Source organism: Corvus cornix, chromosome 3, assembly GCF_000738735.6.
Source record: "Corvus cornix cornix isolate S_Up_H32 chromosome 3, ASM73873v5, whole genome shotgun sequence".
Classification (NCBI taxonomy): Eukaryota; Metazoa; Chordata; class Aves; order Passeriformes; family Corvidae; genus Corvus; species Corvus cornix.
The window spans coordinates 110,594,259-110,620,613 of NC_047056.1; the positions used below are offsets into that span (position 1 = coordinate 110,594,259).

The 26,355-nt window shown below is 40.2% G+C and overlaps 1 protein-coding gene across 1 annotated transcript; it reads right to left on the bottom strand.

Moving 5' to 3' along the window:
- Positions 1-11,083: 11,083 nt before the first annotated feature.
- LOC109143739 (cysteine-rich venom protein-like) lies at positions 11,084-20,976 on the bottom strand. Its single transcript, XM_019282132.1, has 7 exons — positions 20,605-20,976; positions 14,835-14,966; positions 13,525-13,615; positions 12,952-13,097; positions 12,284-12,378; positions 11,405-11,493; positions 11,084-11,211 (listed from the first exon to the last, which is right to left on the bottom strand). The coding sequence occupies exons 1-7, from the start codon at positions 20,974-20,976 to the stop codon at positions 11,084-11,086; spliced, it is 1,053 nt and encodes a 350-aa protein (XP_019137677.1).
- Positions 20,977-26,355: the final 5,379 nt, after the last annotated feature.

The following is a 26,355-nucleotide window of genomic DNA, read 5'->3' on the forward strand; positions in this document are numbered from 1 at the left end:
TCCAGTAGTCAGAAAACAGAGCAAAATTGTATGGCAGGAGTTTTTATTTCATGAAAAATTGTATCTTTAGAAAGAGAGATGATATTTTAGTAATTGACTAAATTGACAGCATAAAATGCTGTGTCAATTCTTGGATATAAAAATCCCCTTAATATAGAGATGTTGGGAGATGATGCTGAGTTGGGCTGCTGTCCTGGTGAGATACTGCTGGAAAACTGCTCCCATGCTATGAGATTTAAAAACCCAGTTATTTTTTAAGATACCTCTATTCTGATGTACAGGGCAGTGACATGACTTTTTCTCTGTTCCTAAGGCAAATTTACAATTCTCTAATATAAAGGTATTAGACCTTTATAATGTATTTATAACGTATTAAACCATTATCCAAACTAAGTTTAAATTAATCCCAGCTTTTTCTCCTTGAAAATGAGTTTGTGCATTTGGAAGGGGAACCAAAGTATTTAGCAAGAAAACACTCATCTATCACATAATCAAGCCTGCAAGTGGCAAAGCTAAAATAAGCACATATGTATTTTTTTCTTTCATAGCAACTGTATTTCATTTGAACAGGTCAAAGAGAGGAAACAGAGCTTTGTTAAAAAGCTATCATTCATTCTTACTGCACCACAGGATAGGACACACAGCCAGGTTTGATTGTGAGGACCTGTGAGCTCCTACATTTGCTCAGGTGGTCATTAAAAAAGAACAAACTCATGAGCAAAGGTTTTCTTACACATAGCTCAGCCTTGAATATCTTGTGTATTCATTGCATAAAGTTTTTCCTAGTGAAGGTCTCACATGGCGTATGTGCAATCCTTATGTTAAGACCTTTCAGGGCTGCAGAAAAGGATCCTTGATGAAATCTTATCAGGTAAAGTGCCATTTAATAGTGTTTAAAATTTGAAATGGGTCAAGTCCATTCAATCAGGACTTCCTCTGAGGTTATTATTTTTTTTCTTAAATCTTATGCAGGTACAAACACACACAGAGACACAAAGTCTGTCTTGGAAGAATATTCATCCTTGTCTTTTTTCTTTTTTCTAGGCCAGGAAGAATAATTTAGCTATCTTCCCAGTGAGGTGAACTAATGCCCAGCAGCCACAGAATGCCCCCTAGACTTGTACAGGCAATTTACATACAAATAGGGATGCTGAAGAAATTATATTCCAATATTTATGCACCCTAATATTCATTCTCCTAAATAAATGAATCTTTTCTCTCTCACCACTAACAAGGCTGAATCTGTCACAAATTAACTTCAGATATTGCCAACTTTAAGCTAAAAGGACTGACATCACAATCTGCCAGGAAGAAGATGCTTTATCCCAGGGGTGGAGCTGGACTATTTTGGTCACTGGACTTTTTGGGAAAACACAGTTTGGCCTGACTCACTGCCTCAGTTTTTGCTTGTGGAGATGGTCTTTGACTCATGTCATATTCGGGTCTGGGCACTGCTTCAGGAAATGGCAGGTGCTTTGGGTACTCTCATCAAGCCTCTCCAAGGGAAGAAGGGTGAATAGCTATACCCTGGGTACACACATACCCAGCCATACCATCTGTGGAGAGCACGGAATGTTTACCGTGTTCAATCATGAAAACAAGGTCTGGATCTTTCAGCCCTACAGCGCAGTGCAAACTTTGGAGAAAATCAGTAGCTCCTGCATTTTGGGCTGATGTATTTCCCAATGGAAGCAACTGCCATCTCAATGGCTGTCTGTCATTCCCATTTTTTTCCTGACTGCCTTGTTCCTGACACAGGCTTTTCAGGTGATGGGAAACAGCCACTTCCAACACCTCATTTCAAAGGCCAGCAGCCTTTATGTGTCCATCCAGCTGCTGCATAGGGCAATCAAAATGGGCACATCTTGAACTACTTCTCTTTAGGGAATTCCCTCAGGCCTCCTTATTATCTTCATCCCAGTCCTGGTGGCTATAAATGCAAGGGAAGGAGTGAAGGTGTTCTTTGATAAATATTTTTGCACACCTGGATCTATGAAGTAACTTTAGGTATTTGTCATTTAAGTAGCTGTTGGATTTTTTTTAATCCAGCTTTCCATCTAAACAGGACATGGGTGACATATCACAAACTTTATGTAAATAAATGTGAACAGTTATGGCAGGGTTTCAAGCTTCCAGAAGGAAAAAAGTAAGAAATAAAGGAGTTGATTGAACAGTATCTTACCTAAAGAATGAGAAAGAATGTGCATTTAATAATCTTCTTATAGAATGCCCTCAAGTATCATTACAAGTGGCATTCAACTGACCAGATACTCTCTGTGCATTTCTGTACCTGATCTAACCTGCAATGTTTCCCTATTAAATCATGGACTCATGGAATTGTTAAGGTTGGAAAAGACCTCTGAGATCATGAAGTCCAACCACTAACCCAGCACTGCCAGGTTCGCCACTAAACTATGTCCCTCAGCACCACATCTACATGTTTTTTCTATTTATTTTCCAGAAGAAATAGAAACTTCCCAGAGCAATTGTCTTCATGGTAAAGGAAGTTTTAGGTAAATGAAGTTACCTAAAATACCTGGATAAATAGGCCACGTGAATGGAAGTGCCCTTTTTGATTGTGTTTCTTGGCTGACACAGGTTCAAGTCAGGTTCAGGATGTCTCCTAGAAGAGCCTGATGTGATTTAAGACTCTGAGATAAGTTCACTGAAGTCTGAGCTATGAGAATCCCTCAGTCAGTGATGTGGACTTACAGAGCATAACTTGGGTGCACACCAATCTTCAATTTACTTCTTGATGTGTGCTGTTCTTGTGGATATAGCTATGGAGACCAGAGAAGTGGGATAAGGTGCATCTTGCCTCCATAGCAGGACAGAAATATTTCTTAGATCTTCTGGATTTTGAGCTAAGTTTTTTTGAGAACGTTAACATTTATCCTATTTCTGTGGTGTCACAGTAGAAGCATTTTTTTCATTAAACATTAACTTCAGTTCTTTGAGTCAGCAGACCCCTAAGTCTCTTCAAGTTGAAAGCTCAGACAAGTAAATGCAGTTTGTCCATGCAGTCCTTAAATAGCCTCCTTCACCCTAAAGAGGGAAGTAAGTGTATTTTCCGAGTCCTTAGGCAACAACAGTAAGATCACAGAATGGGTCAGGCTGGAAGAAACCACAGTTGATCATCTGGTCCCACCTCCTTCCTCAAGCAGGGTCATCCCAGAGCACAGGGCACAGGATTGTGTCCAGACAGTTCTGGAATATCTCCAGTGAGGGAGACTCCACACCCTCTCTGGTCTCTGTTCAGTGCTCGGTCACTGCACTGGAAAGAAGTTCTTCCTCATGTTCAGGTGGAATTTCCTGGGCATCAGTTTCTGCCTGTTTCCTCTTTGTCTTGACTGGATCCAAATCATCCCCACCGTCCTCTTAGCTGTCTTCTTGTAAATGTGGGTTGATATTGCAGTGTCTCTTGCTAAAATAAATGTGTTTTATTTTTCCATTTGAAATCTCACAGACTTTGTTCTCTAAGACCTTGCTTGATTACTAGACAGCATTTTTAATCTTTCCAGTACACAAAGAAGGTAACACTAGAATGAATTAGCTTTTTTTCTTTCCTCTAGATAGAATAGGCCAAATAATTACATCCATTTAGGCTGTGTTCAGCTAAAGTGTGACTTCTTGAACAGGATCATGTTTCACTTAAAAACTTCACTCTTTCATTTCTGCTTTTATTGCATGAGTGTTGCAAAACAGGGGTTAAATGCAGGGGTTAAAACTGAAACATTTGGTTGAGGTGTATCCCAAAGTCACAGGAAAGCTGTTCGCTAGAGATAACAGGGTCCTTCACCCTTCCACAAGAGCTAGTGGGCCTGTCTGAACTGCTCTTGTGATAAAAAGGACCTACCTCAGCTAAGTTGGATGCATTGCCTGCACCTAAAAGAAATAGTAACAATTAGATGTCTATGTTTAAGTCTCAGATGGTGTGAGTGATGAATCATGTATGTTTATTGACTTTTCTTATGTTAATGTGTTTCTCTTGCTCCCCATCAGTTCCCTGTCTTACTTGTAAAGGGGCACTTGATGTGGCTGTTCCTGCCTGTGTGAAATCGCTTACAGAGTCTGGTTCTAAAGGCAAGCTGGTCTTAAGCTTCTGAAAAAGCACAAGGAGATGACTTCAGACATGGCAGTGAATCATCTCGGTTGTCTTTCCTTACAGAGGACTGGCTGCCTCTAGGTTTCAAAATCCACTCTGTAGCTGTGAGAACACCTGGATTTGTGTTCACTCTTTGCATCATGCCAGAAAAGCACTGGCAAAGGACACTTGTAAAGGAAGTTGAAGAGAATTGCATTGAGTTTTGGATATTAGGAAGAGATTCTTCTCTGTGAGGGTGGTGAGGCCCTGGCACAGGGTGCCCAGAGAAGCTGTGGCTGCCCCATCCCTGGAAGTGTCCAAGGCTGGACAGGGCTTGGAGCAACCTGGGATAGTAGAAGGTGTCCCTGCCCATGGCAGGGTGTTGGAAATGGGTGTTATTTAAGGTCCCTCCCAATCCACACCATTCTGTAGTTCTATGATTCCAGAAATCTTTTGTTGCTCACTAACCTTTCATGATGCATTCCTTACTTGATTCAGCAGACACAAGCACAGGTCAATCTGAGCAATCCCAGAAAACCTCCTGCTAAGTGTGGCTCTTCCACTGTTTATGTAAACATCAGTCTCTGGAGGCTGAGCTGTGATCTTCTCAGTGGTACACCATCAGGGTGCAGTTAGGTGGTAGCATGAAATTTTTGGTCTAATCCACATGAGGATTTGTCAAGCCAGAGAGAGACAGTAAATATCAAGTTTCTATGAGTCACTGAGTGCTGTAAACTCTGAGCCACACCACAAGTTAAACCCCAGTATAAACTCCGCATTTCATACCTGTATTCACACTGACCCACAAGTTCTAATCATTTTGACCTTGGCACAAGCTGTAAATATGGGTAGAACAATTAGTACATAACAAATTCCTATAAGAAACTCCCATATTATTTGTTTTTCCTGTGTACAACTAACATCTCCTCCAGCTGGCTGAATATTAGGCAAGTGGGGACTTCTTTGTTTGCAGCTTGAATGCTGACCTGATGGAACACATGATTTTTGACCTTCATAATTAATTTACATTACTGTTTTTAAGTTGACAGGAAGTAGGTGCTAAATCACTGAATATCCTGAAGTAGTCCTGTGGTATTGAACTGACAAGATGAATTTATTATTTCTTCACAATGGGCCAAGGACAAGTTCAATGAACAACTACAACTCAACTTACTATCTAAAATACAACACCCCTTCCGGAACAAGCCAACACTGGAGGTACTACAATGAATTGGGAGCAAATAAATATGAGTATGGAAGGAAAAATTACCTCAGTGGAAAAATCCAGTCTCTGAAATGTCCATACCAAGCTGTGAAAGGTACAAGTTTTTGTGCCATTATTCATTAGATGCTGCGTTCTCCTTAGATACTTCCTATTTACCTCTAAAACATGCACAGTGTTAAATAACTCATGTAGGGCTGGATAAAAATCTTTATATTGGTTTGTTCAACTGAGCTGTCTAGATCTGCAATCACTCTTAGTGCAAGGCTACTGGAATAACCTAAGATCCAAAGACTTAAGCTTGGCTTATGACATGTTATAGTCAATATTATGTCAAGATGGTCTGGACTGTTTTTGTGTTTCCAATGCACAATGTTTCCATCCTTATGTTTATTGATTACAGAAAGGATGATCCGAGGCTCATCCAGGAGGCAGGGCAGAAAACAAGACTAGAGACAGACTGAGCCAAAACAGGGCTCCTGGGCCATGGGCAGGTGGTGGGAGAAGCTTCAAGGGAAGCTAAAATCTCCTCGATGCTCTTTATTAAATACTAGGCTCAGATGGTTGTTGATATTTCTGGTTATTTTTGCTTGCCCAGCAGATTTCCACATCTTTGAATGGCTTCTCCCTTATCACGAGGTTTGTCTCCCTGCCTTCACGTTCTACAATTTTTGTTTCACCTTTCCCCTCCAGGTTCTTTACACATTTCTTTTCCCTTGTCATTTTTCTCCTTTCCCATCTATAACCCGATTTCCTCATGCACACTGAGCCACTGCAATCTGTGGAAGAAGCATGATCACTGCTCCCAACACCTAATTTATTGGGACTGACATTTTTTACCTCTTCAATCACCCAGCATTTGTCTCTTTAGGTACATGGAATTTTTACGTCATTGTGGATGTTTCCTTCAATTGTAGGTAGGTTATCACAAAATACCTTCAATAAATATTTTGCCCTCTGTTTGTAAATTTTTATGTCCTTCTTCATTCAGTTGGAAGGCTGCTGCTGACCCTTCCAGTTTTAATGCTTAGAAACTGATTTTTTTCCAGTAATTTATTAATGGAGTGTATAAATATCTCTCTCTTTTGTGCTGAAAATAAAGAATAAAACCCAAGATGTTGAGAAAAATCTCCTGCCATAAGAAATAGGGACACCTGCATAGGACCCTGTCCTAAAAACAAGCATCAACTTAAGAGTTTCTTTCAAAAAATCAGGAGACGTTTTCTGATACGTTGTTGGATGAGGGTGGAAAATCACCTCCATTATCTGACCAGAGTTGCACAGCTGCATTTGCATAAGAGGTGAATCCATTCTTGCTTTGATTTTACAGAAATGGCGTAATTTCTGTGCCTCAGAAGCAGTAGTACTCAGAAACTATCCCTGACTCCTCAGTGTTTCAGCCCTGTGCAAAAATCACAAGGACTACAGTACAATTTTTGCTGAAATAAACTTATTTTGACCCTTAGCAATCACTTTGTGGGAAAATTTTCATATGTGCCTGCACAAAGAATGCTGTACATCACTAAATAAAATAACATGTTTAATATTTGCTTCATTTGTTATCTCTAGTGTAGTTTTCTGGAATTTGTTTACATTGGGAAAAGACTTTTTAAAGAAGATAGGTGAATGGTTTTGCACACCCTGAAATACCCCTGGCGGTTTAAAGTCAAAGAATGAAATAAAATATCTTGTGGTTCATTCAACAAAATAAATAAAAGCCATTATTTGATTTTTGTGTGGCATCCAGGGCTTTCTTCCTTTACTTCCACCACATCATGGAGCAGTGGGGGAAGAGAAAAAAGCAGAGGAGTGTTAATGATACAAAACAACAAGCAAAAAATATCATTTGACTTGAAATGGTGATTTCTGTGGAGAAAAACCTCAAGAATCTGCTGATAATGATTTTAAAGTGTAGCTTCCAGTTATACATGTGTTGAGCCCTGGGCTGTCCATCAGTGGCTAAATGAATAGTTAACATGGGCCTTTTCCATGCCAGTTTGCTACCTCAACTTTTCCTAAAAATTGCTTTTTCTCAGAGTTGTTATTGATGCTGGTGTCAGAGTATCTGTTAGTCCTGGGGACCAGTCTGAGGGTGGTGTTTCACAGACCCCAGAGCAGGGGGCTGAGCCCAGTGACCAGCCCCTGAACCCTCAGACATCACTGGTGGGTCGGGAGGGAGTGTCTCATCCTCACTTGTATCTCCTGCGGCCCCCTGTCCCCTTTGACTTGTGGTTAAACTGAGATATAATTATGCTGGAAGCGTGGCTATCAAATGTGATATTATAATTTACAGGACCTAGTGCTTTGTGGGCTCCTTCTCAGCGTTCACTAATCAATCTTCCTTGCCCTGGCTGTGTGGGTTTATCTCTGCCTTGCAGTCGGTGAGGCTGAAGCTCGCAGGTCAAATGTCTTGCTCAGGGGTTAAATGTCTTGCTCACAGCGCAGAGCAGAGACAGGAGCTGTCAAGAAAGTTCTTAATCAGAGAGTCCATCTCCTGTGATTCACAGTTTAACCATGGCCTTTACCTTTAGAGGAATCCCATTTTTGGCAGCCTGGCCTAGAAAGCTGGGAGCAGCCCAGGGATGGGGAACATCCTCATCCTGTCCCTGCTCTGATGGCCCTTTTCTGCTTGGGCTTGCTCAGACATCTTGCCATGATTTTATTTTATGAGAATAAATTGGATATTAAGACAATACATATTTCTAATGGCATGTGAAGGTTTCCAACCCTTGCCTTCTATTTAGTATGAGGACTTGAGGAAGTAGCATCAAGTTGCACCAGGGAAGATTTAGATTAGGTATTAGGGGAAAGTTCTTCATGGAAAGGGTTGTCAAACATTGGAAAGGGCTGCTCTGGGAAGTGGTGAAGTCACCAACCCAGAAGGTGTGTAAAAGGCATGTGGAAGTGGCACTTGAGGTCATGGTTTAGTGGTGAAGATCTTTTCTGACCTTAATGATTCTGTAATTTCACATTAACTTGTTATTGTAGATGAGATGTGTCAAGAACAAGAGCGAGGCAAGTTTTGTGGAAGATTTGTTCTAACATAGCCATAGATGGAGAAAAACAGGGGAGATATAGGCCCATGACTCTCTGCAAGACATTGAGATACTGAAAGTGATGACCTTCCCTTTGGTTTAGCCCAGGGGTTAAATTTGGTAATGAAAGTGCTGCCATTGGTGGATTTTGAATATCAAAAATATTCTTTCTTCAGAAGCTGTTCAGTTACTTCAGACTGTTAAGTTACTTCATAACCTTTGTTTAAAACTGTGTTTAAGGCTCTTCTCAGGTGAGTTAACAACTGAAGAGCTCTTACACCCCTCTCCACAGATAAGGCTGAGGCTTGTACTGTAGTAGTTGCTCTTATCATCTCTCAGCATATGTGCTTCCTATGAACCAGAATAGAAATTGTAAGAAATTCCTGGTATTATTTGCTTCTTGCCTGGACTAACACCTAAAAGGTAGCACAGTTCAGCACAAACCAAACAGCATTTCCTAGTATCAAAAAGGAAACCACTGTCAAGACATCAGTATGAAAAATAACTTTGTGAAAATACAGGCAAAGAATGGAGAGAAATATCATTTGACATGCTGGATCTCAGCAAATGTCATGTTGGTTTTACCTCATCTGTGTGTGATAAACCCATATTCAGCAGCATCTCAGCTTCCCCAGGGACATGAACAACAAAGTGGATTATCCCAAGCACTCCTTGATGTCAGCTCCGAGAAACAGGAACACCCAGGCAGCATTTCATCTCACCTCCTGTTTGTTCTATTCCACATGACTAGGGAAGCAGAATCTCTTGAAATTTCCAGAAAAAGCACAAAGGTTGTGCCTGGATACCCTGCAGTAACCCAGCAGGGTGCCTGGCACTCCAGGGTGGCACCTCAAGTTGTAGGAGATCCCTTCCAGCTCCTGCTGCTGCCATGCTCAAACACCATAGCTGGATATCTAGAGCATGAAAGTTGGCTCTCTGGGGAAGAGGCTCCCTCAGAAATCTCTGATAATAAAATAATTCCTTGTTGAATATTCATTGGCCCAGATAAAGGGGGAGGAAAGAGAAAAAACTCAGAAAATAACCCAGAAAACACCTGACAGTTTTGCCAAAATTATGCATCCTCCCATAATTGAATTGGAGTTTAATAGAATAGTGTTTTCTGAGGAAAACACAGGTTTATTAGGAAATTTTCACCAGCTTTAGTTTGAACTACACTCTCTACAAATCATAGAATCACATTTTGAGTTGGAAGGGAGCTGAAAGATCATCTTGTTCTACCCCTGCCATGGGCAGGGATCCCTTCCACTAGACCAGGCTGCTCAGAGACACATCCAACCTGGCCTTGGACTCTTCCAGGGATGGGGCAGTCACAGCTTCTCTGAGCAACCTGTACCAGGGCCTCAGCACCCTCACAGGGAAGAATTTCTTCCTAATATCCAATCTAACCCTGCCCTCTCTCAGTTTGAAGGCATTCCCCCTTGTCCTGTTATTCCATGCCATTGTAAAAAGTCCCTCTCCAGCTTTCTTGGAACCTTGCACAGTGGCAGTGGTCATGAAGGTGAAACTGAGCTTCAGGCAGGTAGAAAATCAAGGCTACCAGAATTAGTAATTGATATCCTGGAAACCATAAATTTCCCTAATTTGACACTCTTGATTTCTTTATTATAATGGTGATTTGATCAATAGAAACACGATGAAACAATAGAGGGGAGGAAACCACTGCCAAACTGTTTCTATAGGTAGTGATTATTTGTTGGGCCAATATTAGCTAAGAAACTCTGTGCAAGCAAGTGTTAAAATCAGGCCAGACTAGCCCCAGAACTTTAACATCTAATAAAAGGAGATATCCTTTAAACAGGTAGAAAAATGAAATAGAAATGCAGGTTCTTGGCTGGGTATCGCTCACCCTCTTGTGTCTTTATCTAGAATTGCAGTCTTGTGGAGAAAATTATTTTTACAGGCCTAAAATAGAAAGGGAAGGTGCTAAGTGGGTTCTGCCCTGCTCAAGGCTGGTTTATGTGATTCAAGGGCTATGGAAAACCAGGACCCTTTGAGGAGCAGCTGGAGGTCTGGTGGGACACCCCAGTAGGGTGCAAGGTTAGTGGGAAAGAGCCACATGAATGACGTTATCATTTATCACCTGCATGCACAGATGTAGCAGAATCTCTGTGATTAGGTCAAAGTCGAACATACAACATGTGCCTCTTATTTTGCCTCTACAAAAATTACATCCCTTTTTGATTTGTATTTCTTTTCCTTTCTCATCCACACTCCCATGAAGTATAAAAGAGCCTCAAAATATCCATAAGGAATTTTCCAAATTAAAGAAAAACCACACCCCTTGATTTATAAATAACTTTAATTAAAATCTCTGTTTGTGAACTGGTGGTAAATCATGTGTTTATTGAGCAGGAAGACATTCCATTGGCAATCAACAAAAAGTTAGCAGAAGAAAGTTTAGTGGCATTTAACGAATTATGCAAAAAAACCTGAAGTGTTTTAAAAGTGGGTTTCCCATTAAAAAGAAATAAATCAGTGCCAGATCCACTGCAAGGAAACCCACAAAGTAACATTAAGCATGATTTCTACAAAACCTAAAATAACATCAGAGGTTATTTTGAGCTACTAGTCTAATTTAGGACTGAAGTAATGGTCAGATTTCAGATAAAATTGTTATCTATTGGTCAATATGAGCAGATGCTCTTTAGTGAATAAACTTTACAGGGAGTTCTACTCTTTCGTTATAATCTCACAGCAGCTGTAATGACATCCAGCAGGACTTTAGATGATTTGAGTGGTGCATTTGCAGCTTGCAGGACACTCCTTCTTCACCAGTGGGTGGCTACAGCCAAACAACATTTTCAGATTTTTGCAGTTTCCAAGGAAGTCTTGATACTTACAAGGGTTGGCTAAAATAAAAGAGAGAGGAGCAAACACATGAAAAAACACATGAAATATTATTTGGAAGCCCTGATTTGATACTTCTGCATTTTCCAGAAATTCCAGTTGTTCATGTCTGTATAAACTTTGTACTTTTGCTCTGCTGTTAAAATGGCTTGAACATTACAGAATGCCTTTTTTAAGGAGAATGGAGTGACTTACTGCAAAGTCCTTTGTCACAGTGGCCAGGACAGTCAGCACACTTTGGTCCACTTCTGTAAGGCATAGCTATTTGCATGGGGTTATTTCCTCTGAAATTTGAAAGAGTTACGAGACAAAACAAGATCAACATGAAGCTCTGAGCCATTAACAGGAGTTTGTTTTTTATTGCAGTGAAAGGCATCCAGAAGTTTTTGGATAAAAGTATTTTCATAGGCTGTCATGTTTTAGTTTCAGATATTCATCCAATACAAAAAATTTGATTTTAAATAAGAGAGACAATAAGGTTTAGAGAAACAAGATTAATTGATTATTTGCATTTTATAGCATTATCTGTTAAAAAAAAATTATATGCTTCCTAGCTCTGCTTCTCTAATAGATTTCAACTGATTGAGGTAATCATACAATCACAAATCACAGACTGGTTTGGGTAGGACGGGACCTTAGAGATCACTTAGTTCCAACCCCCTGCCATGGGGGGGTTGGGAGATCACTTCATTTCAACACCTTCCACTATCCCCAGTTTCGCCAAACCTCAGCAAAACCATTCTGAAATGCAGTCCTTTACCTCTGTGAATATTCATTTGCTCTTGGATTTCACTTTGCACCTGATTTTCTTCTTTATGGTCAAAATTACAGCATGATTTGTGCCTGATCCCTGATTCTGACAGAGATAAGCCCTTGTTTGTCTGCTGAAATCTCCCTACATGCAATAAAATAAATACTGATATATTCCACATGCTGTTAAAAACCCACAATTCACATTGGTATTTTCAACAGTATAAATGGTTAAAGTAGATTGCAATTGTTTTATCCTATAGCCAAGGATGTTTTGGAAACATATCCATAATCATCACAACTGAGTGAGAAGGCAGTACGTACGCGGGGCAGTATTGGCAAACATAAAAGTACTTGTACGGGCCTGTGGGACAGTAGGAAACTCCACATCCCACCTTGTAACTGTTGTACCAGATTAGCTGTAGGATAAAAACCAAACACATTATTTCAGAGTCATCCCTCTTGAATTCTCATTAGAGAACCTCAGAAAATAACAGAACCAGAAAATAACTTTTTCTTTCATTTTTTCTAGTCAGCTTTTACGTTTAAAGTTTAGCTGTCAGAAAGAATACATAGAAAAATGAGTTTCCTCCAGTTACCAAATGTGTTTGAACACAGTGTCTGGCAGGACACTAAAGTTGAAATTCAAATATTTTCATCACAGCTATTTTGCTTTGACACTTCTTAATAATGTATTTCAATCCCTGTACAGAAAATATTTATTTCTGAATTGAAGATATTTCTAAAGAAAGGTTTTTCTACAGAATAATATTTCTCTTTTGAACAGCTCTTCCAAAATACTGGTTCCATTGCCTCCTAATTAGATGGAAAAGAATTTTAGCTTATAATTCATCTTTGGATCAGAGTGTGAATGATAGATAATAGTTTGATGACACTGATAGTTTTTTTCTGATTACAAATAACTCCCAGCTGCCTTAAGTGTACTCCTATAATTCTGGTGTACCCCTGCAGTTTGTTTCAAGTCTCCATACCTGAGTGTAGCTCTCAACATTGACATTTTTCGAGATTGCTCCATATCCATACTTGAAGTTGGAGGACTGACTGTACCACACTTGAATTGCATCAGCCCATGTTCTTGGGTAGGATGACAGCAACACATTCTCACCACAGGTGACACCTGGAGAAGAAGTAAATCTATTTCATTAGGAAAGAAGCAAACTGTAGGGCGGGAGGTGGGACAGAGGGGCTGTAGCTATACTCTTTAAAAAATGCCTATGATGCCAACCACTTTGCCCTGTGATTTTAAGGAGTTCCAAGTTGTCTTTCAGAGTATTCATCTGACAAAAATGATGTTTTTGTGTTTCATAATCACAGACTCACAGAGTGGTTTGTGTTGGAAGGGACCTAAAGATCATCTTGTTCCAAGCCCGTTGCCATGGGTAGGGACATCCTCCACTAGACCAGGTCCTAAAGTGGTATTCTAATAATCTTAAAAAGCTATTCTACAACAGATTAAAAGTCATCCTTATTTCTCTTTCACATTCACAGGGGTCATCTGCAAACTGCCATTAACCCATCAGCTCAGGCTCCACCTTTGTCAGTACCATTAATAACTCTCTTGTCTCTTGGACTGATTTTCATCCCACACTGACTTGCCCATTTCTGAGCATTTTTGGCAGCTTTCTCACTCCACACCTGAAAGACACAAAGGAAGAAGTATCCAGGTCATAAATAGGTTGGTGCAGCCCATGAGAAGAGGAAGAAAAACATAGGAATGGGTGTTGAGCACTAGATGCTCCCGTGGCCCTCAACAGAAAGAGGAGGAGTTGTGCTGTTTTACTCTCCTGGGGCACGGGAACCACATTTCTTCAACTCTTAAAGGTGTCAGAGCAGGTTATTCTGCACAGTTCTGTCACACAGTCCCAATCTCCAGATGGTGCAGATTAAAGGGGTTTTTATAACTTACTGCTGAGCTCTTTCAGCTTTGTGTCCAAGTGAACACTGCTGGGTGCACTGGACTAAAAAGTATAAAACCGATTTTCAGTCCAGGTGCAGCTGAGTTGTGGCGATTGATATCAGCTGGGCTTTGAACCTGAGGAATGTTTGCAGGCCTTGCTAGGCAGGCTTAGCCACAAAGCACTGACCAGCTCATCTGCTCATGGGACAGGGATAACAAGGAATATCAGGGGTGACAGGGATGGGAGAAGTTTTGCAGATCTAGATCCCTTTTGCCCTCCTGACAGTGTGAGATTCAGAAGCTGCTGCTCAGGCTCCCGTTCCCCCTTTACATTGCGTGCTCTTTCCTTCATTCAGGGCTTGTGTTTCTCTTTTTAGAATCAGAGAATCATGGATAGTTTGGGTTGGAATGGGCAGTGAAGGATCATCTAGTCCAACCCCTGTGCAATGAGCAGGAACATCTTCAACTGGACCAGGTGGGTCCAAGCCCCGTCCAACCTGGCCTTGGACACTTCCAGGGATGGGGCAGCCACAGCTTCTCTGGGCAACCTGTGCCAGGGCCTCACCACCCTAATCATAAAAATCTTCTTTCTTTATTTAATCTTAATCTACCTGCTTTTAATTGAAAACCTTTACCCCTTGTATTATTGAAAGAGGCCCTGATAAAGTGTTTTTCCTCATTCTTGTAGACCCCCTGTAGGTACTGGAAGGGGCTCAAAGGTCTCCCTGGATCCTTCTCCAGGCTGAACACCCCCAGCTCTCCCAGTCTGTCTCCAGTGCAGAGGTACTCCAGCCCTTGGAGCATCTTGCTCGCTCATGTTGAGCTTCTCATCCATGAACACCTCCAAGTCCTTCTCATCAGGCTGCTCTCCCTTCGTTCCACAGCCTCTTTTGATGCTGGGCTTGTCCTATCATTTCCTTTAAGGGAAAAGCAGACTAGCTGTAATTCATGGCTCACCATCTTCAGCATGTTCCTGGCTGTGGGAGTTACAGATCTCCGTATTTCATTGTGTAGCTCAAGGATCTGTTTTTCTTTTTGAGGCTTAAAATGAGGAAAGGAGAAAGCGTTCACTTTTTTATATGGAAAACCCTGGAAGAAAAAAACCAAAACAGTGAAGGTCCCAGTTAACAGAAGTGTAATAGACAAGATAAATTATGAGCTTCTTGTCACTTTTGTTTGTCAACTGAATCTACCCCAAGAATTAATGTCATAAATTTTGTTTAACTTAAGACATTTATGGTGGTAGAAGTAACATCTCAGCCAGTTGTTTTAGGCTGCATCTATACTCAGGTAAAGGAGAGTATCAACTTACAACATGGTGCACCTGATATTTACTGAAGAAAATTTTAATTTTCTTTCCTAAAGTACTTGTTTCTTTCCATTCATTTGTAAGAATAAAATAATGAGATAAATAGCTCACATTCAAGTGCCCACTTAGTAGATATCTACATCTTACAAGATTAATCCTCTCTAAGAAGTTTATGAATCAGATTTCTGAAACTTAAATTATTTATTTATTTATGAAAAATGTCTTTTAAAAATTAGTCCCATGAAGGGAAGAATATTTTGGTAGGCAGAATCACCAAATGATTTGGGTTGCAAGCTTAAAGAGCCAGTAGCTCCAAACCACCTGTCATATACATGGACACTTTCCACTAGACCAGGTTGCTCAACCAACACACAAATAATAATAATAATAATAATAATAATAATAATAACAACAACAATAATAATAATAACAGTAATAATAATAATAATAGTTATACAAAGTCTGTACGCAATGAGAGTTCGTCTTCAATGTGTTACATTAACATACTAACAATACTTGCACCCCTAAATTCTAAATGTCTAGAGATCAAAAGATCAGACTACATTAGGCCAGATATCTATACAAAGGAGTCAGATATGGGTGTTTTGTACAGATGAATGTTCTTACCTGTCCATCAAATTGGTGTAGCAGAGCAGCCAGGAGAAAAATTGCAGTTAGTAGATCCATTTCTATAGGGGGAAAAAAAAAATCAAAACCCCAGAAACAATTAGTCTCTGTTGCATAAATGTTATGGCACAAAGTGGTATGTGAGCAAGATACAAAACTGCTGCAACGTCAAGCCTGAACAAAGAAGTTTATTTTAGTTGATCCTGAATATGGATGTGCTGAAACTGTGCACAGGCACGGTCTCCTACAGAGAGAAGACTCCACCTTGCATGGAAGCAGGGACTCTAAATATCATAAAGTTGTGTGTTACTTGAAACAGATGGTTCAGTCCCCTTTTGACTCCTTTATTCAAGACATCTTGAATTTGCAGCATTTCCTTCATGTTTGGCTCCTTGTGTGGAAAAAAAAGCCCATTAATGTGTTCAGTACTGTCACATCAGAATCCTTCTCAAGCATCATCTACAGTGAGATCTGGTGTTTTGGAGTGGAGCACTGAACACATGGGCTGTTTTCTCCATTTCTTTCCCTGCTCCCCATTTCCTCATTAAATCAGCATCATAATGGCTGAGGCAAACGGTGGTGATCACCCTCATGTTTCATCTGACACCTAGACACAAAGAAAACCTTCAAATACGATGTTATTAACAAATAATGTTGGCTACTGCACTCTGAGTCCTAAGGCACCTCATACAGTTGTACACAGACACTCTGAAACCACTCATATACACAGGACAATTTTTCTGCATGTCAGGAAAAGCAAAAGTTATATAACTTTGTATTGATGAGAATATATGAGGGAAAATGTCTTTTTGGTTGTTAAAGAGTAAAGATGTGGAAAATCCCAAAGAAGACTAGCTTTGAGCTCAGCAGGTTACCTAAAACGAGACAGGCAAGAGAGAAATAGAGATAATAAAACCCAAAAAATATAAAAAGCCTTAGAGGTGGCCTCACAGAAAAACCCACGGTGTGAGCAGTACAGGTCAATAGAAATCTAGGAAATCCTGCTTGATAGGGAAACTATCATTGTAAAAAAAAAAATTAAATTGTCCCTCCTTTTGTTTAAAACCAATATCTGTTGTCCTATCCCGTAATTCAGATATTCAGTCTTTATTTTCTTCTTCCTGTGATTTCATAAGGAAATCATTTGCATGAGGTAGAGGCAGGGATCTCACTGATATTAATGAAGAATAAATTCTTAAACTGAAAGGATATTTTTAGACATAGAAGAGTTTTCTTGCCCTTACATGCAGAAACAAAATCTTTTTGGGACCTCCTGGATTAAGGGCTGCCACTGGAAACAATTTCTAGATCCAGAGTTAAAGTTGATTAAATACTACCGCACATCTTCGACTGCCAGACCTACTGTCCAATCTGCCTCTTGGACTAAATGTGTGGGGCTTTACTTTCAAAATCAAAAGATGATAGTTCCCAGATACAATTATCCTTCCCTGTCAATAGTGCTCAATCCACTAAGTCACTTCTATGCTTCTGACAAACAAATGCCAGCAATGCACTTTCAGGCAGCTCTTCTTGAAAACCTGAGGTTTCATGAAAATTTGATTGGGTATAAAAAGAGATAAAATAAACACTGATAGCTTCAAAACTAGAAAAAAAGAAGTTCTATTTGAAAAATACAGTCTTATGTTTAATCCTGGTGTTTCACTCCTCAGCAGAATCTTTCTCTCTGACATTTGATACAGCTTTCAGGGCATAGCAGGTTTGAAAGTTTGGAAGAGTGGGAATATTTTCAGTTACTTTAATATCTTTTTCCTCTACCTTCTTTGATTTACATCGTTAAATTTCATAAAAAAAAAAATTCACTCTGCATTAAGAAAAGGCAATCAGCTTATTACATACTGTAATATAGATCAGACATTTTAGCAGCATATATACATGAAAGTTTGGACAGATAGTTAACATTTAGAGATGACCAAGTTATGAGTTGAGCTATACTTGTATATCCCAATACTCAAGTGAAATAAATTCAACCTATCAAAATAATTCAAAAGACATTAGAAAAGCATTTCCCATGACTGACCACCCTCTGAAAAATGGATTGATTTATATTCACATTTCAAGAATGAAGCAAGTGGGTCCAAGAGTTACATTTTGATCCAAGGAAATATGGGAATTAGACTCCAGTGAAGCCATTTTTCACCCCTACAGGTGCAAGGTGTGGTTTCAGAGCAGAAGATATAAATTATTTTATGTTCTTCCTCTGAGATACTATAAACAGACATTTTCTTTTAATTATCACATTTGGTACAACTTAGCTATTAGTTGCATTAACCTTTGTAGCACAATGCCCAATCAATACTGACCAAGAGACTCTACGGGTAAAATCCCTAAGGCTGAAATTCAATTCTGCATACATTACCTTCATCCACCAGAATCCTCCTGTATCTGAGGAAGTGGAAGGGGTGTGAGGCTCTCCCCAGTGCAGGGTTGTATATATATATATATATACATTTTCCCTTTTTTTTTCCTTGTCAATATTTATTGCTGATAAATGACATCAGCTTTGGGCCTGCCCGTTGTGGAAGAAAGAACTTTTCTTAAGGAACAGGTGACTGAAAATGAACCAATAGAGCTGCATTGTTCTGGATTTTTTTTTTTTTTTTTCTTATCTCCAGGGCAAGAAAAAAGAGAAGACAGAAGACCTGTCCTTTTGCAGAACTTCAACTTCTAGTCTGATCAGCAAGCTACAGTGCTAATGTGTTCACTAAATAAAAGCTTGAGTTCAGGGCTGTTGTTTCAAAGTTGTCTTTCCTGTCTCTGGCAAAAGAGTAGGATAAATATTTTGAGGCACATACATAAGTGAGCAACTTCTTAGCTGTGCACAGAATGACCTGCACTGTGGGTAACACAGTGATATTTTCTTTCAAGCGGTTCCTGAACTTCCATTTGCTGAATAAAATATATTCTATTAGCTCACTGCAGCTGTGGCACTGGACATAACTTCTTACCAGGGCATGTATTGATAGGACAAAGGGGAATGGCTTTAAACTGAAAGGGGGAAGGTTTAGATTGGATATTAGGGAAGAATTCATGACTATGAGTGTGGTGAGACACTAGAAGAGGTTGCCCAGAGAAGCTGTGGCTGCCCCATCCCTGGAAATGTTCAAGACAAGGCTGGATGGAGCTCTGAGTAATCTGGTCTAGAGGAGGGTGTCCCTGCCCATGGCAGGGGGTGGAACAAGATGATCTTTAAGGTCCCTTCCAACCTAAACCATTCTGTGATTATCTGATTCTGTGATTATTGTACACATAACTCACCCCACATGTTGGTCAAGGTTAACTTACTGCAGAATGGCTGCAGATGTTGCACATTTTCCCTCTTCAGTTGAGAGATGTGTGGCATGTGCTCTGCTCTAGTGCAGCATAGAATGGTCAGGTTGAAAGGACCTTAAAGACCTTCGAGTTCCAACCCCCTGCCATGGGCAGGGACACCTTCCACTATCCCAGGTTGCTCCAAGCCCTGTCCAACCTGGCATCATTCAGTTCACATTTCCTTTTTGCAGAATCTTTGCTTTCATTTGCTTAAAAGGTAATATCACAACGGCAGCTTTGACAGGCCCTCATTGCTGAAACACAACCTTTCTTGCTTCCTTCCATGCAGTCTAGTGGCTATCAGAAGGCATAAAGCATCTGCACATCTCCTTAGTCCCTTCTTGGTTCCCTTCCTCATCCTTGCCTTTGCTGGGGTATGTTGCACACTGAGCACCCTTTTCACCATGCTGGCTCAAGGTTGCTGCCCACACTGCAAGTAAATATTGTCTCACCGTTTCCAGATTTCTGCAGAATTCCTGCAGCTGTCTGCTGTTGCCAGCATTTTAATACTGTATTATAATCCCTGTGTTGGAAAACATAGCTGCCTTTGTTCTTTGTTTGTATAGCGGGCAGCCCTTAGGGGAAGTTGCCTCTGATAAGGTCTCCCATATCTTTCCATGTTCTGAGATAAGGGCAAAGGTACTTTTTTATCTGAAGTGCTTGTAACAATTTTGATGAGACCAGGGTTATCACCATCAGAAAGCCGCATAAGACACCTACCACAGTTATTAAGACTGCATTTCTATTGACTGTGAGGGGAGGCAGTCTAGCAGCTCCAGATTCCCAATGTCCTGGGAGATACTTCCATTCTTTTACCCCATCTACCATACTCAGCAATTTTCATTAATTCATTACAGTCACCTGAGTTTTATTTGTGCTGTTAAAACAAAATTATGCTAGTGCAAGTATTTCTTTAAAGCATGCCCCACCTGTTTGAATAGTGAAAACGATTTGTTCTCTAAAGGATGACTGTCAGATATGCTGCAATTCATGGCCTGTGGGTGAAATAATTGGGAAGAAATAAAAGATTAATAAAACTGACATCCGGAACCGTGGTACAAAGAACAATTTAGCGTAGCAATTGCTACTTCCTCATGTGGATTATCTGAAGGGGTGAGGTAATTTAATTAAAAAAATAAATTAAGAATTCATTCCATGGCCTTCTGCAAATGTATGAATATTTTTAAAGATAAATCTATGGAAAGTTCTTTAAAAAAAATCAGCTCAAAGGATTTGACTGTGGAAGTTCTCCTACTGCCCTTGTGAAGACAAAAATCCAGTTTCTTCAATTCTTTGTTTCCACTGAAGTTAATGACAGCTAAAGTAGGGCTTTAGATTCCATACAGTTCTGTGTGGTTCAGAACTTTGCATAGGTCTTTTCCTTGGCTGTACAGAACACCTTGCAGACCCGACTTTATTTGGCAAAAAGGAACATTATTTCTTCCACACGACCCAACTCACCTTCCACTCCAGATTGTTATCATTAGGGAGAGAAACAACAGAGTCAATCAATCCAACAGATGCTGTCAGAGGCGGGCAGATGCCCCTCCAAAAGAGCCAGCCCAAGCAAAGGCCAGGCATGGAAATGCAGAAGTTAGGAGTCTCTTCAAAGGCTGTTGGACCACCAGGGTTGAGATGTTGGGCTTGGAAATAGGAAATTGTGATGGCAGCACTCTTGTAACCCCACATCATTGGTTTTGAATTGGAGGAGGCGTGTGCCCAGCCAGGGTGAAAAGCAGGTAGAGAAAGTGCATGCTTCTCAGGAAAACGCAGCATTCCATGTGTGCCTTTGGTCTTCAGCGAGCCAAGCTCCTCACCATGGCTCCTCTCCATCACCTCTCGGTCCAAGGAGATGTGCTGGTCAGGTCTCTGCCCTCTGTGGCACAGGTGCAGTCTTTAAGGGTTGAAATTGGCTTTCAAAGGAGACATTTCAGGGACCTTTGCCTACAGGTGACCTCTAACAGCAGACCTGGAGGCTGGCAGTGTGAGGAGAAGCTGTGGCTGCCCCATCCCTGGAAGTGTCCAAGGCCAGGTTGGACAGGGCTTGGAGCAACCTGGGATAGTGGAAGGTGTCCCTGCCCATGGCAGGGGGGTTGGGAATGGAGGTTATTTAAGGTCCCTTCCAATCCAAACCATTCTATGATTCTATGACTGCAGTAAGTCTCCTTCTGTGATACTTTGAAACTTGAAACCTTTGCCTGTGTATTTATCACCAAGGAAAATAAACAAAAAACCTAAATGAACCAACAGTAACTGCACATAAGCACTGTATATTGGAATAATTAAAAAAAAATATTGTTATCCAGAAACTTTTAGAGGCCTAGTCCTTCTCTTGTGCTCCCAGAAAGTGATCTGTAAAAAAAAATAGGCTGTTCCTTAGAGATGTTTTTCTATATGTTTCTAGAAAGTTTACGGCAAGGAGATTTCATGGTTTCCTTGGGTGATAAACTTAATTATTTCATAGTACTACTATTCTAGAAGGCTTTTAAAGTCTAACATACAAAATTGCAGAAGGAATTTTGCATATGTGTGTGAAAGTCATTTTCATGAAGCCCAAAATGGATTAGTAAATGATCCAATCACTACAACCATACACTTCTCGTATCAAAGTTCAATACATGCCCATGCTCATGCTCTTTTCAATCTTTGCTGAAATGTGGCAAATCTGAGTAGTGTAAAAATGCATAATTGTTCTTTTTTAAGCATACAGAGATTGTCACTTCAGCTTCACCATTAGAACAACAGTATTTTTTTCAGATATGTCTTCCTCTGTGAGAGTCAGGTGTAACCAAACAGAAGCCCAGCTGATCCTTTATAACAAATCCCTTGTTTAAAATAAGCCTGGCCAACAGGAAACAGAGCAAACAAACCACAATGACTTTTCTTAGAATCCAAACTGACTTTTGATATAGGCAATTTATTAATTTTACCGTTTTTTAAAGGAAGTGAGAAATACACCCTTTTCTCTCTAAGTAATAGTGAAAGACACAAAGCAATGCAGACTCAAGCTATCATAGATAACTCGAATGTAATGATCATCTGGAGGCATTTGTTTTTTACTCATAGACAAAACAGGTTTTATGGGGTTGGCTTCAGTTTACATGGTTAATGACTTCAGACATTCTTGTTTGAGAAAAACAGGCTACACAATTTGAAGTTTTTCATTAATACCTCTTGGTTTCCTACACGTATTTGCTGGAAAAAGATTTTCTGTAATTTAGTGGTAGTGACAATGTGGGGCCTTCTACTGTGAAACCTTTTCAAAATTATGGGCATAAAATTAATTCCTTAAAATATTTATATTCCTTAAGTGCTTATATATGAGCATTTCAGCCTTTTCATGCATTTGACATAAAAGTAAAGCAGAAGGTTGGTCTTCTTTTGATGGTGTCCAGTTGGTAAAAATATCTTGAACTTTGTGTGAGTGAAACTTATGTTAAAATGTATTAGAAAACAGGAAAATCTGATTTCCAAGTCAGTGAGTCTCACATGGAGAATTCTATTGGACTGGTTGCAGTAAGCAAATGAGAAATATTGGGAGCTGTGAAAATAAGTATTCATAGATTGGCCACTTAAAATCACAGAATCCCAGCTTGAAGCGTCATTTGGAAATGACATTGCTGATTAAATGCAGTTTGACTCATAATAATTCCTGAACCAATTTGATTTGGCCACAGACAAGCCTCTTTGTGGAGTGGCTTCTCACCTTTTTTTGTAGTGGAATAGATTTGATAACAGTCTGAAGCTGGAAACAAGTTGATAAAAGATGAATATAAGCTGCATAACTACAGGGTATTTTAAATACACGTTCAAAGCATATCTTGACTGAGGTGGCTTTCTATGCACCTCACTGAAGCTGAGCCTTTCCACAACCTGACGTGAAGGAACTATATGGCTGGATGGGGAAAAAGGCAAGAGGGAGCACTTAGTTGCTGGAAAAGGCCCAGAGGAAAAGTGCTGCAAAGGCAGACATAGATTCCTGGTTTCTGCATCCTGCAATATTTTTCCTTTTAGAGACATGTGATGTGATAGAAAATGCACACACAGTCCAGAAAGATGAGCCTAGAACACACTGTTCTGTAATGAACCACGGAAAAATGATTGCTAAGGAAAAAATATTTCATGATTGAAACCAATACACAACTTTTACAGCTTTCTGCTGTTGGAAAATATCCAGTTGTCCACACGACTATCGATATCTCAGTACACATGCTTGCGTTAGTGCTTTTCTATGGTCAAGTCAGGGAAAAGCAAATATGTGCAGTTCTTCATAAATCAATGAATAAACTCTTTTGAGATAAGTCATAAAATACATTTGAATTATACAGTTGTCTAACTAAAAGAGGGTATCTGAAATGTAGGTTTCTACTTCTAAGTTAGTTATCCCATCAGAAGGAGGGAGATCTTCTAGGTTAGTGGAGACCTAAGTCTAAATGCAGCAGCCTGTAAGGAGGAACTTGGCACTATCTCATATAAAACAAGATCTCCAAGACACCCTCGCAGTGCTAAGGATGTTGCAAAGTGCATATGGAAAACTTGAGCCTTTCCAGGTTTTAGCTGGAGCCCTGGCAGGATACCCTGGGGAATGTCAGAGAGTTGTGGACTCACAACTGAGCTAAATGCTTAGGGGAATATGAAAGGCTGAGAGAATTGGGATTGTTCAGTCTGGAGAAGAGAAGGCTCCAGGGAGACCTTAGAGCACCTTTCAGCACCTAAAGGGGCTCCCAGAGAGCTGGAGAGGGACTTTTGGCAAAGGCATGGAGTGACAGGACAAGAGGTCATGACTTCAAACAGACTGAGGGCAGGGTTGGATTAGATGTTGGGAAGAAATTCTTTACTCAGAGGGTTGTGAGTTGGCACAGGTTGCCCAGAGAAGCTGTAGTTGTCCCATCCCTGGAAGTGTCCAAGCCCAGGCTGGACAGGGCTTGGAGCAACCTGGGATAGTGGAAGGTGTCCCTGCCCATGGCAGGGGCTGGAACAAGATGATCTTTCAGGTCCTTTCCAACCCAAACCATTCTGTGATTCAGCAATTCTATGATTCTATGAATATTAATTGACTGCTATGCAGGCATTTGCGTGCAACCATGAAGCTATTAATTATATCTCTGAAATGTAAACTGACATCTAGATCTACTATCAAGTTACAATTATATACATACTGTGACCCAGTTTTATTCTGTTCATCCAAACACTGACCTGATGAAGAGTACTTTGGGTTTTGCAGTGGCTGGCCCTCAGCTGTCACTGATGTCTGTCAATGTCCTTCACCTCCTATTGTTCTTTGATTCTATTCTTCATTTTCCCTTTTTCTGAGTTTGAGCCCATATTTTCCCTTCCCTTTCACCCCATTATCTGCTCTCAAACTCCTGTCAAACTCCTCTCAGATAAGCAGTCCTTTCCTGATTCCTTTTCTCCCTTTGAACCTAGTTTTGCCTCTAGTGTATCCAAACCATGATATTTCTGATCATTCCCATTGCAATCTTGTCTGTATATGGTATTACTGACACAGTAAATGTGAGAGCCACTGCAACCCAAAGCAGCCCTGCCATTTTCCAGGTCATACTGATTGTATTTACTTTACCATACCCAGCCACTTGACATAATTATTCCACTTTAGCCTTGATTCTTCCAGTTGCAAACAAGCAGGTTCTTATCTTTTTGTGCCAGCAGTTTGCATACCAGAGCAGCAGAGTAACTTGTATAATATTTTTGTACGTAAAGGAAAATGTAAAAGTTTCCTTTTAAGGACTTTGACCATGAGGCCTCTTCATCTCACAGGCTTGCTTGATGGAAGTTTGAAATATTAGACGTGTTTTGCCATCAGCATAGCTTCCAGGGATTTATGCATTGCTTTTTCAATAATTGAATTCAAAATTTTTCCCTGGATCAGATGAGGTCAGTGGTTCAAGTGCTCCTTTAGTTCCTTTTTTTAGGCAGAAGTTCCATATCCATCTTCCCAATTTTCCCAACTCTCTGAATGACTTTTGTGTGATGATTTTCTTCATGAAGTTGGTTGCTAGAATCACAGAATTCCAAGGGCCCTTAAAGATCATATAGTTCCAATAGGCAGGGATGAGACCCACAGGTTGCTCAGAGCCTCATCCAACCTTGCCTTGAACACTGATCATGGTTCAAAGATTTGTTCAATTAGTTCTTTAAGTATTGGTGGTGAATTTCATCAGCCTTGACTGCCCCTCTGTCATCCCACTGTTCTGTTGTAGTGAAAACCATTTGCATGGATATTTATTGCATTTCATCTCTGTATGAGTAGGGGCTTAAATTTCACTGCCTGGATTATCCCCATTGAGGAGATAAATATAAAAAAATTTCACATTGTGACATTCTCATATGACAGACCTGCAGATTTCAGTCTCACAGACCTTTTTCTTGCTTGTCCTTTGCTCTGTGGAAAGCAAACACTTTGGGTCAGTGAAGTACCACTCCCACAGAGCCAGAGAGTGTTTACCAGGAAACTTGCTGTTTGCCAAAGTAATTTTTCTTTAATATTCCATATTGTACAAGCGGGGCATTTTTTCATCTTCTCTAAGGACACTTTTAGTGCCAAGCAACAAATCACAAGCTCTGTTCAGGTTATCAAAAAATCAAGTTAAGGTATATTTACCTTAAAAGAACGTCATCATCTGAGAGCCTGAGTTTATTAGCAAATTACTACTGCTTTCCTTGATTTCCCTTCCTTCCTTCCTTCCTTCCTTCCTTCCTTCCTTCCTTCCTTCCTTCCTTCCTTCCTTCCTTCCTTCCTTCCTTCCTTCCTTCCTTCCTTCCTTCCTTTCTTCTGAATTCCTTCCTTCCTTCCTTCTTTCCTTCCTTCCTTCCTTTCTTCCTTCCTTCCTTCCTTCTTTCCTTCCTTCCTTCCTTCCTTTCTTCCGAATTCCTTCCTTCCTTCCTTCCTTCCTTCCTTCCTTCCTTCCTTCTTCTCTTTCTCTCCTTCTCCCTCTCTCTGTCTTTCTCTCTCTCTCTCTTTCTTTCTTTCTTTCAGCACTGCTATAATACCAATCACTATCAGCTCTGTGGACACAGATGGCTCTAATAGCTCACCCAAAAACCTGGTCATTCCCAATTAGCTCCTAACCCAATTTCAAGCCTTTTTAAAATAATTTTTTTTCCTTTTTACCTTTCAATGTTGATGTTTGCCTTTTTAAATCGTTGAGCTACTAATACACATATCTCAACAGTACTTAATTTCTCTGTTTT